Source organism: Peromyscus eremicus, chromosome 11, assembly GCF_949786415.1.
Source record: "Peromyscus eremicus chromosome 11, PerEre_H2_v1, whole genome shotgun sequence".
NCBI classification, from domain to species: Eukaryota; Metazoa; Chordata; class Mammalia; order Rodentia; family Cricetidae; genus Peromyscus; species Peromyscus eremicus.
Window position 1 is genome coordinate 28,285,382 of NC_081427.1, and position 20,408 is coordinate 28,305,789.

The following is a 20,408-nucleotide window of genomic DNA, read 5'->3' on the forward strand; positions in this document are numbered from 1 at the left end:
TTGTCAATTCAGTGTTAAATGTGAGTAGAGCAGATTGGACAAGGGAAAGGTGGGGTCTGGAAGTCCGGTGTGGCTTACGTGGAATGACATCGGGCAAACACAGGGAGCAGGCCTGGTGTGCAAGAAATGGGTTCTTCAAACCACACATTTTCAAGGAATCTGGATTCCTTTTCATGGGAAATGGTATTTAGAGACTGAAACATATTACCTAAGTCCACTTTTTGCTAGTGAAAGACTGCTGTTTTTCTTTTTTATCTTTGTATTAGTCAGATTTAGGGAATAACAGGTTAATTAAGATGATAAAAGTCTCATATCTGTACCTCTGTGTTGAGCTCCTCCTATCTTTAGCAGATAAAATGATGAATTTTGGGTCAGCTCTTAAGCTGAAATATAAGTCCATATGGTAATGTTACTACTCTTTCCAAATCCCCATTTCAAATTCTCCTTTTAGTAGCTATGGAACCTTTCAATATCATCAAATTATTTGCTTATTTTCTCAACCTATGCAAAGATAATGCATTCTCAAATAATAATCCACATAACTATGGAATACAAATAATAAATTGCAAGGTCATTTGCAATTATCTTTGTCTTTAATCTGAGAATTTAATGTCCAAATTAAACTTTCTCAACTGTCATTGCAATAGTTTTTTTTTCATGCTTGCATAGTTATAAAAATGCTGGTGAGAAGAAGTGCATTCATTTCTGTATATATTTTATTTTAAGGGTTTAACTATTTTTTCTATTTTAACATGTTTTATATATACAATACTAGCACACCTGCAAATCCAGAGACTGTGTGTAATATGAGCTGTGTAATGTGATCCTCATCCACACACTGCAAATGATCCGTCACAGGATTTTCCCATGTACACTTGTTTTCAAAAATAATATTTTATGAATAGCCACACATTGCTTGTTGTCCCTGAACTTCTATCAAATAGGACATTCTACATTTATCACTTCTTTTTCTATCTTCTTACTTAATATCACTGAAGTTGACTCTGTATCAATTTATAAATCTCTAGTTTATTCGGTTTTACTGTTACTCTGTTATTTCTGCTTTAGCTGTTACTCCAATAAGTGGATAAAATGTAGTTCCTTTTTCTTACTTACCATAATTTCTCAGACATAATAAATCTATCATATCCATCATATCAAAAATGATTGCTCCAAACCTTCAATGGCATATGAACTTGAATTTTGGTATCTACCAAGAAAAATAAGTTTACTTCATATGTTGTCACTGTCAGACAAATTGGTTCATATTACATTGTAGGAGTGGCTGTTCCTGCCTGACAGGAAGAGTAGAATGGAGCAGGACAGGCATTCTGAACTCTAAAGAGAGAATAAAGATAAGAAAAATAGAGGAGTAAGTAGAATTTGTCAAATATTTGGGGTTTTTATGTCAAATGATATGAGAAATTAGAGTCAGAGAATGGAAGTCACAGAGAGGATGAAACTGTCGTAACACTGTCAATGGCAGAAAGGAGTGAAGAGAAGAAATGGCTGGGAAAGGAAGGATTGTACAGGAGCAAGGGGATCCAAGTAGTGCAGTCACCAGTCAGTCAATGTACTGTATGAGTGTTAGGAAAGAGGCAGGAAACAGTGAGGACAACTGGAGGTTCACCAGCAGGAAGAGGGAAAGAGGAGAACCCTGGGAGTTCCTTGTGTTAGGGAAGGGGGAGGCCTGTAAAATGCCAGAGTTCCAGACACCCTCCCCCAGGTAAACCTAACATTATGACTTCTTTTCCTTCCTGGCCACACCCAGGGACCTGAGCAACAAGCCCAGCATTTTCTTCAACAGCCACCAGGTGCCCAGAGTGAGCCCCAACAGGAACAATAGGACATCCAGCAGGTTCTGCACATGCCATGGCTGTTGAAAGCCATGGGGCTTGAGATGTGCTCCTCCCCCTGTTTGTAGGATGTGGTCAATCCAGCCCACCAGACGCTGGGAAGGTGTCAGGGGGTGGGAGCGCCTGATGGTCCTGGCGGCCATTGCTGCAGACTTGTACCTATGGGCAGACACAGAGAGAGTGTGTTACCAGTGTGCTGTGCCAGTACATGGGACTTTATAACACACACACACACACACACACACACACACACACACACACACACAAATCTTTGTCTATTATAGACCCATAGGTCAGCTTCAAACAAAATTGTTGGCATATACTTGACACTGTGTACCTGAGTCCCAACTAAAAGTTCAATAAAAAGCTAAAAGGTACAACCTTATACAGAAGGATCAAAATTAATCCCAGAAGGGAAACTTTATAAAAAGACTATGTCTGTAAGGATTGTACCTGTGGTGCTGACGGTGTGCTCACATTAAGTATATTTGAACACATGTGACAGGATGTCTGTCTGACTAAGTGATTAGGACATTGAAACCTGGGTATTTAGTCCTGTTTGGTTGTGACAACATTGTTCTATATGGGCTAGGGAAATGTGGGTCACCTGTTCTTGTATCTTTGAAAACTTCCTTTATATCAGGCTTTTCCTGGGCCCTAGAAATAGTGGAAATTGATACCCACTGCTTCCTCATGGTGAATGCTTTCTATGTGCTAGTGTGGATTAGACAATAATTGCCGAGGGCTATGGCATAAACAGCAGGTGACAACTAGTGTTTGACAAGTCAACCCAACAGACACATAACTCCCTAGTAGGAAGAACCACTTGACAAAGCCCTGGAGTTACTATTATTGACCAGTTGCTCCTGTCTGTAATTTTTCTCATGTGCTACTGTATTTCTGTCCTAAAAACAGCTATGGGTGTTTTCCCACTGCTTGTGTGTTTATCTCGAGAATATATTCCATCTATGGGCACACATATAGTTGTGGATGGTCAGGAAGTTGATTTCTACTTAAGCTGTAAAATTCTGATGTATAGAAACTATACTAGGATATTTTACATTACTCCAACTGACATAGGATTCTCAGTCACAAAGATAGCCTTTTACACAGACAGGTAATTTTAGACTTCAGAACAGATTGAAAGCTGACTGCTTGCCCCTAGAGACAAATACATGAAGCCATTTTTACAGGTGTTGTTTTGCTTATTCAAGGTCAGAGCTTGAGAAACTTTAGACATAAATTTCTCAGCTATTGGCCCTTTGCACACAGTCCCAGCCTCAGTAGATATACAGGCTCAAGGTTCAGCCAACTGTTTATTTGTTGTCTGGAATCCCTCACCAACTTAGAGCTACATGCATTGATCAATGTGACATTACTAGCCCAAGAGAACTATGTGACTTACCTTGTGTTCTGAGAATTGGTAGGGTCCTGAAAATGTAACTTATAATTTTCCAGAGTTTAAGTGAGTAAAGAGTCAATAGATGATGTAATAATATATGAAAGAATGTAACAGAGTAAAGAGAAGAAATGTGTAGATATAACTGTGCCAAATATACTTGTAACTGTGGGGAGACAAAGAAAATGAAGCTATGTAGAAAAGAGATATACAAGAGAAATGTTTGGAAAAGAAAGATATATAGACTTGTGAAAACAGATGTAACTGTGTATAGTGATGTATGGCCATATACATGTAAAGATAGACATGTAGCTATCCATACAGAAGGTAGCAGTGTGGAGATATGTAGCAATGCAGAGACAGAAAGAGTCAGAGATCATTTTTAAGATGAAGTAAAAGAGAAAGTTAACATCAGAAAGTATGTGTTTTTCTTATTTTACCAGAGAGATAAAAACTGATTTATAAATACCCTCAGATAGAAAAAGCCTAGCCCTTGCTGCCTTTGTGTATTTTCTTGCATTACCATGGAGGTGGTCTTAGAACAGGCTCTCCACAGGCCATTGATAAATAATGACACACGTGGTAGAGATATTGCAAGTATTTCAAAGTGTTAAAGAGAAATTAGTATATGATGAGTGAGTTCAAGCACAGAAAAAAAAATAGCCAAAAACATGTTCTCCTAAGAGGATAACGTTGGAGAGATGGTTCTGTGAGTTCAGCACAAAGACCATGAGGAGGGAACATCAGCCACATTAAGGACATGTAATGGTCTTTGTCATAGTTTGAGTGAGAATGGCTCCCATAGTCATATATATTTGAATGTTTGGTGGACTATTAAGGAAGAATTAAAAACTGTGGCTTTATTGGAGGAGGTTTGCCACTGGCAGGGTTCAAAACGCCCACACGAGGTCTAGTCTTGATCTTTCTGCCTCCTGCCTACAGATCAAGATGTAAGCTCTGAGCTATTGCTCCAGTGCCATGCTGCAGACACAGTTGCCACCATGATGATCATGGACTAACCCTCTGAAACTGTAAGCAAGGCCCAATAAAATGCTTTATCTTACATGTAGCCTTGGTCATGGTACCTCTTCACTGCAATACAATAGTAACTAAGACCATCAACTTCTGATACAATTGGAATTCTCTAGGTATTTGGTGAGTCAGGGAGATTAGCCACCTAAAGAACATGCAAATGATCTCTCCTGCTTCAAGTAGAATTCTATTATAGATATGTAAAATATAAGAGGTCATAAAGATAATGTGTGTATAAGAAATCATCACACCACATCAGGTACAAGCATATTCTCAGCTCCTCACCCAAAATTAGGATTAATAGCAAAGGAAAAGCAGAACTTTCAAGTATTGCATGTGTATTATAACACATCCCACAAGATTCTGTTTCATTGATAAACTGGCTACACAGACCCCTTAGTGTTAGGCCTGCATTCATCCTAAGGGACCCCAACCCCAGAGAGCTGCATACCTCTTGTCATCCATGACTTCTTTCAGCGTATGTGCAAATGTCTCTGCCTTGAGTGTCTCTGGCTGAACAGAAACACCAATTTTCTTTGCTTCTATTCAGACCATGTTTTCAACCTGGTCTCCAAAAAAGGGAATCCCCACCATGGGTACTCCATGCTGGATGGTCTCCATTATGCTATTAATTCCCCCGTGGTTGACAAAAAGACGAATACTAGGATGAGCTGTTACAAAAGAGAAACATGGTCCAATATTTCACTATGCAAGTTTCAGATACCAGGTAAAGCAGCAGACCCAAGAAATACCACTGTGCTGGGGAGAATGGATTTACTGACTTTTCTTTTGAGATTTACAGTGTTCTAAGATATGATATCCAGCCTTCTGCCTGTTGCTCTATATTGAAAGCCACCAAATATTTCTTCTGATCATAAAAAAAATCATCCAAACTATACCTCAAACAAAATCTACCCATTTTCTCTGGAAAGCAGGTCTTTTTCCTATTGTGTAGCCCGTGATTTTACTGAACATATCTATGGGGAAATTTTTCCAACTTCTTTTTAATCACAATCCTAGGTACAAAACTGTGATTCAGCCATTGAGTGTAGAAATGATGGGTCTTCAAAAAGTCACACAGACACCAATACTTTGAGGGGAGGTGGCTTTAGGGAATTCTCTGTTACTCAAGAAATAAGTATCTCCATATCATGCTGTGAATTTATTCGGGTTGGCCCTCAAAGAGCTTCCTACATCCTCAACCCTCAACATCTATGTTGTAAGTGTCTGAGTTTTCAGCCCTTGCCGACAACCAAGATATGTCTACATTCTTACATTCATATGTGTGTCTTTAAAAATGCTAAAGAGTTTACACATCATTATGACAATAGTGGTAACAAATAGTGACAACTACCTCAAGGAGTAGTAATAGCTCACATATTTTTCAAGATTGTGTTGGAGTGATCAATGTTCTATTGAATGAATTGAGATCTGTCTGATTTGGACAGGATAAGGAAGTTGCTGCTATGGCTAGTCTAGAGCTCAGCCTGATTCCCCCCAAGAACTCTAGCTCCTTTTGCCAGCCTGCTGAAGTTATGTCTTTACCTATTAGCAGCCTTCTCTTCTGCGAGTCCAAGCACTCAGACATCAGTTATCTATTAAGTTCCAAAGCACATTAACAGAAATAAAGTAAGAGGTCTAGGAGGTGCTTACCTAAAAGGTCAGTCTGGGGAAGCCAATCCATGATTTTGACATTTGGAGCCATTCTGACATCTTTGGGCCAATGAGCATCCTTACATGCCCACAGCACTCCTTGAGGAAGGTGAGCAAAGGCACTGTTCATCTCCTTAATAAGTTCCTTTGTCTGATACAGTGTTGCTATGGAGCCCAGGGCCACAAGGACAAAACCTGAGTCTCTAAACTTAATGATAAAATCCTCTAAGTCCTAGAAGAAACATAGAAAGAAGGCAAAAGAAACAGTTTGTAAAAGCCAAGGCAGCTGTGACACAAAATAGGCCTAGAATTGAGTAAACACAGGCTTTGGTTGCTTGTGTTCTATATGATAAAACACCTTTCATAACCCCTGTACTGTTGTATCTGTGGTAGTTACTGCATTGATTAGCAGCCAACTCTTCACCATTGGGCTCTTATGAATTGCTCTTCCAAGCAAATACATATATAAAATTTTATTGGAATAACTGATTTCTAATGCCTAAAATATAAGCTCCAGAGTAAACTAATTGTTAAGGACAATTTTTGGTTTAGTAACTTGAGGTCCATCCTAACTATTTTTGACATCATTTGTATTATTTTATATTCATGCTAGAAATATAGTATACAATATTTCTTCACTTGCTGTGTTGTATAATATCTTCTCCTCTGGTGGTGTTTTCTAGCTTTGGTTACAGAGTAATAGTAGATTCATATAATGGGTGGAGAAGTCTCCTTTCCTGTGGAACCACTACAAATATTTATAAAGGACCTGGCATTCATTCTTAAGTGTTTCACTTTATTTACCAATTAATCCATGGTATATCAGACTTCTTTAAAGAAATATTTTATTATTGTTCTGTCTAATGTAATCCAAAAGTTTAATATTTCCTATTTTTTCTTGTATCAATTTTGTTAGCAGACATGCATAGCAATATGTTCACTCATGTAGATCACCTAAATTGATGATACATCATGTTTATATAAATACCTTATAATATTTACTGTTTTAAGTAATAGTGGATAATTTTTCACTATTAGGAGTTATGGCATTGCAAGAGTAGGTGTGGCCTTGTTGGAGGAAGTGTGCCACTGTGGAGGTGTGCTTTGAGGTCTCCTATGCTCAAATTATGCCTGGTGTCCCAGTTCACATCCTGTTGTCTGTGGATAAAGATGTAGAACTCTTAGCTACTTCTCTAGCATCATGCCTGCCTACATGCCATTATGTTCCCACAATGATGATAATGGACTAAGTCTTTGAAACTGTAAGCCAACCAAATTGAATGTTTTCCATTATAACAGTTGCTGTGGTTATGGTGTCGCCTCTTAGCAATTGAAACCCTAACTAAGACACCACCTAAACAGTACAGGCCTCTGAGTCAAAGATAAACTGAGGGCTAAGGTTTCACTCACTTGTGGTATTGGTCTAATAGGTTTGTCCATTAAGCCTCCCACATAGACTGTGTTTGGAAGCAGGGAACGAGCAAATTCAAAGGCAAAGTCAGAGTTAACAAACCACAGCTCTGCTTTCAGTAGAAGGTCAGACAAAACTGGCCGAGAGCCTTCTGCAAAATGCTCCTGGATAGTGCTGTCATATTGAGAAAGTATTTCTCTTTGCTTCATGGAGAAATCAAAGAACATCAGGAAGTTTTTGACTCTTGCCCAGAAGTCCATTTGGTCAGTTAAACTGGAACCGTATATTGGAACATAAGACAAGTCTCTTGGTAGCCTAAAGTCCATAGAGGTAGATTGCATGGGATGGAAGACCACAAATTGTTTCCCAAGTTTCTCAGCAAGCAGTAAAGAGCAGAAATCTAATGAATTAAGAAGTACTAAGTCAAAATTCTCATTCCTTAAGGAGTCCATGATGTCCTTTCTGCTTAATAAGTGACTGCATAAGTCTGCAAAGGTTTCATAAAGCTTTACAATGGTGTGATGTTTGAACCTGTCAAAAAAAAAAGATATATTTTGAGGAGCTTTTTCATGCTATTTGGAAGAATGCTACACTCAGTGAAAGTGTTGCACAACTAGACAAACACAGCTTATAATCTAACACTCTGGAAATAGAGACAGGAGGATCAGGAGTTCCACACTTGTGACTTTGAAACCAGAAGGTAGGGCTAAATAACACCCTGACTCACTTAGAAAAAAACATGGTTTTTGTATGTTTTATGGGAAGAGGCTATGTAGCCTGAATTTTTTTCTTTTGTTCTGTTTAGTGCTATACAAATCATTATATTATAGTGTTATTTAATAGTTAAACCATGTTTAACTATGTATTTTAAATTCAAATAAAGTATGTATTTTAATTTAAAAACAAAACAGTCCCATAGAAATTCATTTTCCAGTCCTCCTTCCTACAGGGAGATATTTCTTTACTTCTTAATAAGCTTTACATGTCAGAGAGAGAGAGAGAGAGAGAGAGAGAGAGAGAGAGAGAGAGAGAGAGAGAGACAGAGACAGAGACAGAGACAGAGAGACAGAGAGAATATTCCAGGTGACAATACTGCACCACCATTCCACTTGAATTATAGCTGTTGAACAAAACCTTCAACTTCAGTCATTCTGATGTAGATATAGCTCTGCTTCCCAAACTGTTTCTAAATCCATCACATTTCCTCTAAGGATCTATTCCCATTCATCATCAATGTAAGTTTGATTTCTTCTGTCTTGGAAGCCCTCACTGATTACAGTAGATCTCAGAGCATCAGTCTCCATGAGCAGGTGTACTTTTTTTCACACATTATATAATGAGTTTTAGGGTGACAATATTTATTCCCTGCCAATCTGTGTAAATGGCATGATTACAGCTCTATAATCATCAATAATAAAGTCATTTCTTTTAATCCTGTGTATCTTGGCTTGAATGTTTCACCTAACAAAGAACTTTCCAATGATAATATTGGAACTAGGCTGAACATTTTTCAACTTGCTGCCTTGAACCTAAGCAACTTAAAAAAGCAATGTATTTATATGTGAAACCTAAACTTAAATGTGTGTGTGTGTGTGTGTGTGTGTGTGTGTGTGTGTGTGTGTGTGTGTGTATTTTCCTTTTTAGGTGATAAAATTAGAAAGGAAGCCATGAGACCACTAAAAATAAAAGTCATCCAAAGAGATGCATGTGTCATGGAATAGTGATATGGAGGAAGGGGGCAACCTAGAAAAAAAGATACTGACATTTATATTTTCTAAAAATTCTATAGCAAAGCCTATTACTTCATATACAAACTTAACTTTCTAATGGGAAGAAGAAGTGTGACTGGAAGCTTATTGTTAGAATTTACAAGTCTACTGCTCAAACTGACACTGAAGACTGTCCTCAACTTTAGTCATTGTACTGATGACTCTTCCCCCATAGCACTTTTCCAGGGACCTTTTAACGTCAATGCTTAGCAGATAAGCAACCTGGTAAGATGGCACAAGTGCACCATGTCATCTTACATCAAAAGATCCACAAGATGGGAGCCCAGAGGCACGATTATCTTCACTCACTTTTAGACTCAACTTCAAGTCACAACAGCTCGGTTTGTCTTCAAGGGTTTGTGTGTCAGAGTGTTGGTACTCAATATGGACAATAAGAGGACACCTTAGTAGAAGACCGTTAGAAGGCCTTACCCTATAGATTGCTAAAATAGCCCTTGTTAGATTCTGAGTTCACCCCTGTGAGAGACGTTAACCCATTCTCTTTCTTTTCTTAACCATTCCAGTCACACATGCTTTAACAGTTATGATGCCATCTATCATGATGTCTTCAATCAACCTGACTGATATTGTTGTCATGACCTTGAACTTCCACAACTGTGACCTGATAAGCCTCTTTTCATTATAAACTCACCCAAATCTAGTTGTCTGTTATAATACTAGAATGTAGGTCATTACAAGCCATAATTATCTAAATTTATCACCTACATTGCATTTTTTTAAATATTTTATGTAACACTTGTCAAATAAATGTGGTAAATGCAAGACTGGTTTCTTTAATATTGAAGGGTAATGTAATTTAATTCCTTTAAAGTAATTCAATTGTAAAAATTCTCGAGAAGTTTCTGTTCTCAGCAACTTCACTATGTTTTACCTGTAATTTAAACCACTGCTCAAGAGTTCAAGCTTGGCCAGGCGGTGGTGGCACAAGACTTTAATCCCAGAACTCAGAAGGCAGAGGCAGGCAGATCTCTGTGAGTTCGAGGCCAGCCTGATCTACAGAGTGTGATCCAGGACAGGCACCAAAACTACACAGAGAAACCCTGTCTCGAAAAACCAAAAAAAAAAAAAAAAAGAGTTTAAGCTTGGAATGAAAACACTGTGTGTGTGTGTGTGTGTGTGTGTGTGTGTGTGTGTGTGTGTAAATATATATAGACATATATATGTAAAAAATGTATATAAATAACATCCCAGTTAGACAAAGGTGCATTTTGACTTCTTTTAAATTTATGACAAAAGATACATGGTCTTTAAGCATCTGTGAGTGAGAAATCTTTCCAAAAAGAATCTTCATGCTGTGAGCGTCACTTTGAATGCTAAGTAGAATTTTCAAGGACAGAGACAAGAGTGAGACCAAGGGTATTAACTAAGGGACATATATGTACTTTTCATCCGTGTGGAAGACAAAGGAGATTCAGCACATCTCAGTCAAGGACCAAAAGCCTCAGGCTCATCTGTATCACCTGGACACTGAAAATTTTTAAACTAACCTCTGTTAAGTCAATTTTATACTAGATGTTAAGTCAATGATAACCAAGCTACAACTCATAGAACCACAGAGGTTAGATGTAGAGTAAGGGACAAGAAAGGAAAATAGACTAGATAGTGATTGGTAGAAGATGGGTTCTGGCATGGGGGTATCAAGTGGGGTGGGAGAAGAGTGATAAGGGAGGGAATACAGGGAGACACAGATAAAATTAATGGCCATTTTAGGGGTGGTATGGAAACCTATCACAATAGACACTTGCTAAAATGTATACATATACGAAGGCGATCTCAGTAAAATTGCCCAATGATGTGGGAGACAGAGTCCCAACTGGCCATCTGTCGCCACCAAATGAGCTTCCAGTACTATAAGTGAGTCAATCTAATTGAGATGTTGGACAAAGGGGTCCCACAGAAATTCCCCAGACAACCCATACAGTTGCCAAAACTATAGGTTGCTGTCCACAAACTGACAGCAAGGCTCTATTGCTGAAGACAACACATACACAGACCATTGAACATGGAAAAAATTCCAGCTTTTACAGTCTCTGTCCTTGAACACTAAATAGTGACAAGATTTTTGTCCCAACTCCTTCTCAGCAATTCCCCCCCCCCCCTTAGTCTCCTGCTTTCCCCAGACTACAGGATGGAAAATCAATGTCAGGAACATTGGTTCAGCTGTGCTCACTTCAACTCCTCCGGAGGAGATCAGCAGCTATGGTGTCATCAAAGCTGACATTCCTCTGTTCCACACACCATACCCAGCACTCAGGCAGTCATCAAGCTTCATTTGGTAACTGAGGGTACAATTCCCCTCTCTTAATTTTTTGAAGCTGCATCTTAAGTTTGCCATGAGCTCTCTTAATGATGCCTTGTCCTTGATAGACTTTCATTAGCTCAATGTTTCCCTCACTTGCATCTCAGACACACCCCAGGTTCCTTATTTGCCCTTAAGTTTTTTTTCCACACTCAAAGCAACTTCCTGGTGTTCTGACAGCTCTCCCTTGCCAGCTCTAACTTGCCATGAGCCCCAATTTCTAAAAGGTCTCACATCAACCTCACAAGCAGCATTAGTATTTTAATTGTCTCCTGAGAGGCAAGCTTTGGTTATCTGTTTCCAGTCCCCAGGAGATAAGGCTTCTAAGCTTTCTAACAAAGCTTGGGAAAAAGCAGCATTTGGGGCGATACTAGCAGCAAGCCATTTTTAACTCCTTAAGCTGTTTAAAGGAACTGGAACATGCACTCACATGATATTTCCTGGGCATCTGACTTCTCAATTAAGGGGAACATTTGAAAGCCTTGCATCTCATCCTCTCTGCTAGCTGCTTACCATATACTGGCTTGAAGAGGAGATGGAGCGCTACCAGAAAGGGTTGGCCATGTTCCAGGAGGTTTTTGCACTAGGGCAATTATGGGCAATCTTTCCATTCTGATAGATGACCCCCCAAGGTGAGTCTAATTCCACCCCTACAAATGGAAAAAAAAAAGACCTAGGAAGGAGATACCTGCAGAGATTCCTGTTTTTAAGAAAAAGAAATTACTGTTTTTCAAGCCCTTTAGTTCTTCCCTTATCTCATCTCAACACTTTTGTTCCTTAAACTCAGCTTCATGGCCAAGAAGCAACTGACCCTTATTGAATAATGTTATAAAGGTTTTCTCATCTAGTGGCAGTTCCAGTGGAGCAGAAGATTTTGTTCTGTTCGTGTCCACCTCAGAGAAAATTCCTCCCTGCTGCTTGGGGCTGAGATCTAAGCTGTCCCAAATTAATGCCCACAGGCCAAAAGTTTCCACAAAACTTTTCCAGCCCATGTTTCTCATAATATTTTTATATTTTGACTCCAATTCTCCCTCAGGAGTCTTTATCCAGAGTCCCATAGTCAAAGAACTGAGGACACAGTTCTTCTACAAACTCCAAGAACCTCTGCATTTGTTGAAGTTCTACCTTAACGCCCCTAGTTTTCAAACTTTCTACAAGCAAATATACAAATATCTGTTTACTGTTTCCCTGCCCCATGTTGGCTTTTCTTTCTCAGACTGCTAAGTCCACAGTGGCTGCTTGCTCCTGGACATGGTTTTCAGGTCCGGCACTAGGGAAATTCTACTCTTACCCTAAGTTTCTTCCTACACAATATTCCTATACCTAAGCCCTATATTTTTTCCTAATTTAATAGATAGAAATTGAGAGAGAGATCATAAATTAAAACAAATTACCTGTCATAAGCTGCTAAATCTTCTACAGTGAGTTGTATTCTTTTGTCAATTTCCTTTTGCTGATCTTCAGGTAGGCGCCAGTTTATAACCCGGTATGATGTTTTCTCCTCTTTAAATTCTAAGAAAACACCAATTAAGTAAAATTTAAATATAGCACAATATACCACACATTATGGTGATAAAATAACTAATTTAGTTTCATATGTTTGTGGAAATTATATTTTTTATCTTCAGTGGCTTTGTTCTTTTGATCCATTCAGTTCTAAAATCTGGTAATATTTATTGAGACTTTAATTGAGACAATAATTCAAGAACTTTTATACAGGCTACAGTAATGAAAAATTAGCCGGGCGGTGGTGGCGCACACCTTTAATCTCAGCACTCGGGAGGCAGAGGCAGGTGGATCTCTGTGAGTTCAAGGCCAGCCTGGGCTACCAAGCGAGTTCCAGGAAAGGCGCAAAGCTACACAGAGAAACCCTGTCTCGAAAAACCAAAAAAAAAAAAAAAAAAATTCTAGCAACAGCTTTCAGTTGAAGACACAGCTATTATTTTTCACCTTACAAGTGAGAAATCCCAAAGAGAAATAGTCTAAAATGATTCGCTAACTTTGACACTATAATGGGTTAGGGTTTATAGGTAAATACAAGTCAGTTTGATTGCAGTCCTTGCATTTCATAGAAAAATTAAAATGAAATATGCAAAGTATTTGTCTGCTTGTTTGCCTTTTTGATGCTTTTCATTTCATATTTGGGGTTTGTTTGTTTGTTTGTTTGTTTGTTTGTTTTGTGGCAGGGATATGTTTAATAGTCCCAATTGGCTTCCAGTGCACAAACCTTATTCTAGATACTGCCAAGCACACGGATTATGAGCATGTGCCAGTACATAGAGGTTTTTTTTCTGCATTTGTTTGTTTGATCAAATTCAAAGGTTCTACCTTCAGTCAATATGCAAAATCACAAAAAAGAATGGAAGAAAAGAAGAAAGAAAGAAAGAAAGAAAGAAAGAAAGAAAGAAAGAAAGAAAGAAAGAAGGAAAGAAGGAAAGAAGGAAAGGAAGAAAGGAGAGAGAGAGAAAGAAAAAAAGAAAGAAAGAAAGAAAGAAAGAAAGAAAGAAAGAAAGAAAGAAAGAAAGAAAGAAAGGAAGGAAGGAAGGAAGGAAGGAAGGAAGGAAGGAAGGAAATCCACCAGGTCTTAACTGGCCACTCTGGCTCTTCTTATTATTCATGTGTATTGAACAGTCAGATTCCACTTTTGAAGTTTGAGTCCTGACAATTTCAAGATATAGCTGTCATTTTATAGGAAAAAAATTTCAACCCATCCTCTCTTGGTATTGAGAGAATTTCAAGTTAGGAGAAGTAGGCCAAAAACAGAATCCTCACATGAGCCTCACTGGAGATTTTCAATAATTAATATTTGAAGAGAAACCAAAGGAATGAAACTTCCGTTTTATTGTTCCTGGATCATGTGACTCAGCCAACCCTGTCTTGGAGTCTCAGACTGAGTCATGATTGTAGATTCCAGCACCAACTGTGCCAGAACAAACTGTGGCTGACTCTCCTCAGTGGAAGGATTCTCACCTGTGTGTCTGCAAGGCAGTGGTGCTCATAGTGAAGAGTTAGGATGGCTCCCCTGTATGACATAATATCCAACTGAATAGATGCAACTGAATGCTTATGCCCACACAACACAGGTAACCAACTTAGAAAACGCACTTTCTATTCCTACTGATTTCATGTCTATAGATTTAAAAACACGCTACTAAAGATAGTGCATGGAAAATCACCCACAGCATCATTACAACACAATCAAGGGTTCACTTCAAACTTGATTTTAGCCTTAGACTTCTCAAAATTGTCATTCTTTCTGACAATTCTGGTTAGGTCTCTCTGGGGGAAGTTGTAAATATGAGAAGCTTAGAAAGACACTCACCATCACTGAGGGATATCAAGGAACAATCAAAAGAAGGAGTTGAGTGTGTGTCAAGTATTGTACAAGAACATACACAAAGATTATTAGAGAAAACTACAAAGGGCTTTCATAACCTTTCGTATCTCAAAATTAGCATTAAAATCAGAGGAACCGCACCAGTAAAACATTAATGGAATTAAGGCATATTAGAGCAAAAGTTACAGATGGCAGAAGGTTTCACTACATTTAAGTAGTGTCTTCTCTGTTCTTACAAAATCACCAAATGTAAAACTAGAGAAAAAAATGAATGATACGTCTTCAGTGAGACTAAGTATTCACAGTCTTAAGTACAAACTAATTTCCTGAAACATCCTGTGATGGGCTTGGTTGTACATCTAACAAGCACTCAACTAAAGTTCTTAGCACTTGGTCAGTTTGACAAAACTGTAGTTCTACGGATCCTCTCTAACATAGAATATTTAACAATGCTCCCCAACACGGAATGAAACTGAGCCTTCAATGAGTAGAATCTGTGGTTGATATATTGTGTACCCCAATAAACTCATCTGGGGGTCAGAGACAGAACAGCCACTATCTTAAACATAGGTTTAGGCAGTGGTAGCACACACCTTTAGTCCTAGCATTCCAGAGGCAGAGGTCCATCTAGATCTCTGTGAGTTCAAAGCTACACTGGAAACAGCCAGGCATCATGACACACGCCTCTAATCCTAGGAAGTGATGGCAGGAAGCAGAAAGGTATATAAGGTGTGAGGACCAGGAACTAGAGCCCTTTTAAGCTTTGAGGCGTTTAGCAGCAGTTCAGCTGAGATCCATTTGGGTGAGGACTCAGAAGCTTTCAGTTTGAGGAAACAAGATCAGCTGAGGAATTGGTGAGGTGAGGTTGGTTGTGGCTTGTTCTGTTTCTCTGATCTTTCAGCATTCACCCCAGTACTGGCTCTGAGTTTTTTATTAATAAAACCATTTAGCAATTCATGTTACAAGAATCTATTAGAAAATATCTTTTTAAATCAGAGATGGTTTATCCACCCTATCTCCATTTAAAAATCCAGTTTGAACTATTGTTATATCTATAAATAAAAGATGCCTGACAGATTATTACTGCAATGCTGGCATCATAATAATAAGGGCAGGGTGTAGTACATGTTATAGTACATATATAGCACATTTGTGGTTTATTCTACAGGATGAATATGCATGTACTTTTCAGAAGTGTGTCAATACATACTCATTGATGGTGTGCTTACCACTGAGAGGCAGTGATGCCTGGCATAATGGAGCCAATAAATGAGGTGGACTAGTCTGATTCAATAGCCAGCTTTATTCAGAGCGTCAGACTATTTATACTCTGAGGGTTAAGAAGAGTCACCTGAGTAAAGTGTACATGAGCAAGTTGCACATGGCAAAACATGTTCTTTCATAGAGGCATATAAACAAATAACAATAGCCACTTGTAATGAATACTCCCGAGTAAACTCACTCCTATCTGCTACACCTGGGAGGAGCATGAAAATACATTGAAGAACAAGTCTGTGTTTTAAAGAAACTAGTATCATAAGATTCTTGTCTTGTTTTCTTGGAGGTTACTCATAAGCACTCAGAATTCTCCTTGTAGGACTCCATTCTTGGACCGTGTCCTGCCATTGGTGCTTGTGCTGTTGCTGTTGTTTTTCTGACTCTACTTTAAATCTAGATGTCATCCAAACCAAATGCTGACAAGGAATGCAAAACTCAGTGGTTTGCAGTGTGAGAACCATTCCCCTACTACTATTATACATACAAAGAGTAGGGATAATGAAGGAAAACCAAATATCTGATAGAAGATTCACATAATCAAAGACTAAATTTCAGATAGATGTATTGCCTTTGTTCTTATTTTCTATAGAAAAAATAAACACTAAAGATATAAGGAGGAAAAGATTAGACTCTGCAAATTCCATCTCTCTGAATAAAAGCACACTGTAGACATTCCATTGTCCTTAGATAATTAAAGTCCTAAATATGGCAGAATATGTCTGTTCAATACTACATTCGGCACACTTCACATAAGAATTTCTCAAAATGATTAATAATGGTGTGTAGTGTTGACTATGAGTGACATTCAAATAATGGGATAATTAATCAACTTTTGATGCCATAACAAGACATCTGATACTAGTTAATTTATATTTTTAATATTTTACTTAGATGGCTCAGCAGCTAAAAGTATGTACTACTCTTGCAGAGGAACTGTATGTGATCATACTTTTCTTTAGGCCACCAGATCACAAATAATGCCATGGAGACTTATTAACTATGAAAGCTTGGCCTTAGCTTAGGCTTGTCCCGTGAGCCATTACAACTTAAAAACTCATTTATATGAATCTATGTTCTATCACATGGCATTACTTCTCTTCCATCTTTGCACCTCCTATTTCCTCTCTGGGTCTTCTGGGGTCTCCTGAGTGCCTAGATTCCTCCTCCTCTTCCTTTCTCTCCGTGGAAATGCCATTGGTTGTTCATCTTTTGAATTACACCAGTCATAGCAATGCACTTTCACACAGTGTACAAATATTGCACAACACCCATGTTCAGTTTCCAGCATCCACATCAGGCAGCTCACATCTGTCTGTTAACTCCAGGTCCAGGTGATCCAATCACTTCTTTTGGCCTTCCTGGGCACTTGTATTCACATGCAGAAACATAATCACACACAAATATACATATAAAAATAAAAATAAATATAAAAAATTATTTAGCTCATAGTTCTAAAAATTGGCTATCCAAGATTGAATGGAGCTGTGTGAATAGCCTTTGATGGATGCCTTTTCACTGCATCATAACACAGAAGGTGATGTGTGTAATAGTGGGTATGAGAACCACATTTCAAAAGAGAAGAAAAAAGCCAGAGAAGGGAAGGTTTATTCTTTTATAAACACCCAACTGAGAATTAATCCACCCCTAGAAGGACAATGTAATTCCTTCCCAAGTATATACCTTTATAGCCAATCAGTTTTTACTAGACCTTATACATCAATAATGTTCAATATTATTGGTTCTGGCACACAAAAGTTTGGGGTACATATTGCAATCATAGTCAACCTACACCAGGAAGTAAAATACAGAAGTATATCATATGAGGCCAAGACCACATAGTCTAATAAGATCTACGGAACTTATACACACACACACACACACACACACACACACACACACACACACACACACACCATGATTTATCTCTAAATAAGACCAAATACGGAACTTTTATCAAGCAGTTCTATACAAAAAATCTATTATTTATTATTTAAAGTGATTTAATGTAATAATTGATTTTAAAAGTACCTGGGGTAAAAACCATTTCATTAAGCAAAATGGTCACATTATGGCCATGGTCTTGAAGAATTTGTGACAAACGGTTCATCAGTATATAATGGCTTCCACCTAGAAATAAAACGTAAGTTCAGCTTTGTGGAGACTAATGAAAAGATTTCTGATTATCTGAGATAGCTGGCATAAAGAGATTCAAAAATGTGTGTAAATACATAGAAAGATTCACAATCCATAGAAGAAGCTAGCTCTTGCATGCCCTCAATTACATTTTAGGTAATATCCAAGACATGAACACAGAGCTTTGGCCAATAGCAATCCTCCACTAAAGATAGGAAGGTTACACTGAAGAGATGACTCAGCAGTTAAGAGCAGTTGCTGCTCTCACAGAGGACTTGGGTTCAATCCTCAGCACTTACATGATGGCTTAAAGCCATCTGAAACTACAGTTCCAGGAGACCAAACACCCTCTTCTGGCCTCCATAGGCATTTCATGCAGATGATACTGTTGCAGAATATTTGCTTAATTATGTAAAAATGTGTTGCATTTGTTTAATTATGTAAAGATGTTTTGGTGCTTTACCTTGCCTGCCTAGGGCACCTGATTTGTCTAATAAAAAGCTGAATGCCCAATAGTGAGAGAGGAGGTATAGGCAGGACTTCCAGGCAGGGAAGTAGGAAGAATCATTTAATCTTGGAGAAGAAAGAAAAACAGATGCCAGAGAGACCCCAGGGGCCAGCTAAACAAACACAAAGGAAGTAGGAGAGTAGAACATACAGAATGGAAAAAAAAGGTAAAAAGCCCCAAGGCAAAATGTAGAAGAATAGAAACAGGTTAAATTTAGTTAAAAGAGATAGTGGGACAAGCCTAAACTAAGGTCGAGCATTCATAATTAATAATAAGCCTCTGTGTCTTTATTTGGAAGCTGGTTGATGGTCCAAAGAAAATGCCAACTACAAATGGTGCCCAAATTTCCACATAGGGTCTGAGAAAGATGAAAAAAACAAAAACAAAAAAGGCATATGGCTCCCTAAGAGGTGCTGCTGTGCAGCAGAGCACTTGAGCAGCTCACACACTAAGTAGAAATAGCAAGCTAAGTAAAAACACCTGCCACAGTTCAGGCACCAACTTCCTAGAGCTGGAGCAGTTAAATGCAGCTCTTGGTTAAACACAACACCCAGTTAAATGAAGCTTCTGGCCAGGCCCATGGACTTAAGGCTCAGCTCTTTCTGAACTGAGGAGGGGGCAGAGTTAACCACCAGAGCTGCCCAGCAAAGGACATAGGTGCCACTTCATAGTTTAAAGTTTGACTCACCCTGTCACAGAATGCTATAAGTGCACACTGAAGCAGGTACAAACTGAAAAAAAAAACTTAAAATAGATTACAGTGTGCATAGGTGCTTAAGAAAGAAAAGAAAATGGATATAGTCCATTATAAGAAATAATAGTTTAAAAATAATTAAGTAAAGTCTTTTTATCTTTTTTTTATTAAGAGATTTTCTATTCATTTTACATACCAACCACAGATTCCTCTGTCCTCCCTCCTCCCATCCACCAGGCTTCCCCACCAACACACCCCCCATTCCCACCTTCTCCAAGGCAAGGTCTCCCATGGGGAGTCAGCAGAGCCTGGTTTTTGAAGTATGACCTGATAATTCTCTGGATTTCCTCATTGTCTGTTGTTATATCTCCCTTTTCATTTCTGATTTTGTTGATTTTGATTCTCTCTCTCTCTCTCTCTCTCTCTCTCTCTCTCTCTCTCTCTCTCTCTCTCTCTCTCTGCCTTTTGGTTAATTTGGATAAGGGCTTGTTTATCTTGTTGATTTTTTTCAAAGAACCAACATTTTGTTTCATTGATTCTTTATATTGTTCTCTTTGTTTCTATTTCATTGATTTCAGCCCTCAATTTGATTGTTTCCTGGTGTCGATTCTTTCTGGGTGAGTTTGCTTCTTTTTGTTCTAGAGCTTCCAAGTGTGCTGTTAAGTCACTAGTGTGAGATATCTCTATTTTCTTTATGTAGGTACTTAGTGCTATGAATTTTCCTCTTAGCATTGCTTTCATAGTGTCCCATAAGTTTGGGTATGTTGTACTTTAATTTCATTGAATTCTAGGGAAAAAAAATCTTTATTTCTTCTTTGACCCATTGGTGATTCATTTGGGCATTGTTCAATTTCCATGAGATTGCAGACTTTCTGTAAATTGTTGTTGTTGAAATCTAACTTTAAGCCATGGTGGTCTGATAAAATACAGGAGGTTATTTCAATTTTTTTGTATCTGTTGAGTTTTGCTTTGTGACCAAGCATGTGGTCAATTTTTGAGAAGGTTCCGTGGGGTGCTG

General features: G+C 38.3%; 1 protein-coding gene across 1 annotated transcript in view; it reads right to left on the reverse strand.

Moving 5' to 3' along the window:
* Positions 1–793: 793 nt before the first annotated feature.
* LOC131921781 (UDP-glucuronosyltransferase 3A2-like) overlaps positions 794–20,408 on the reverse strand; it is a 29,607-nt gene continuing 9,992 nt past the window's right edge. The window contains 6 exon segments of the mRNA XM_059276536.1: positions 794–2,015; positions 4,739–4,958; positions 5,941–6,172; positions 7,351–7,882; positions 12,835–12,952; positions 18,084–18,182. Of these exon segments, the coding sequence (XP_059132519.1) occupies positions 1,739–2,015; positions 4,739–4,958; positions 5,941–6,172; positions 7,351–7,882; positions 12,835–12,952; positions 18,084–18,182 (1,478 nt within the window). The 3' untranslated portion in view covers positions 794–1,738.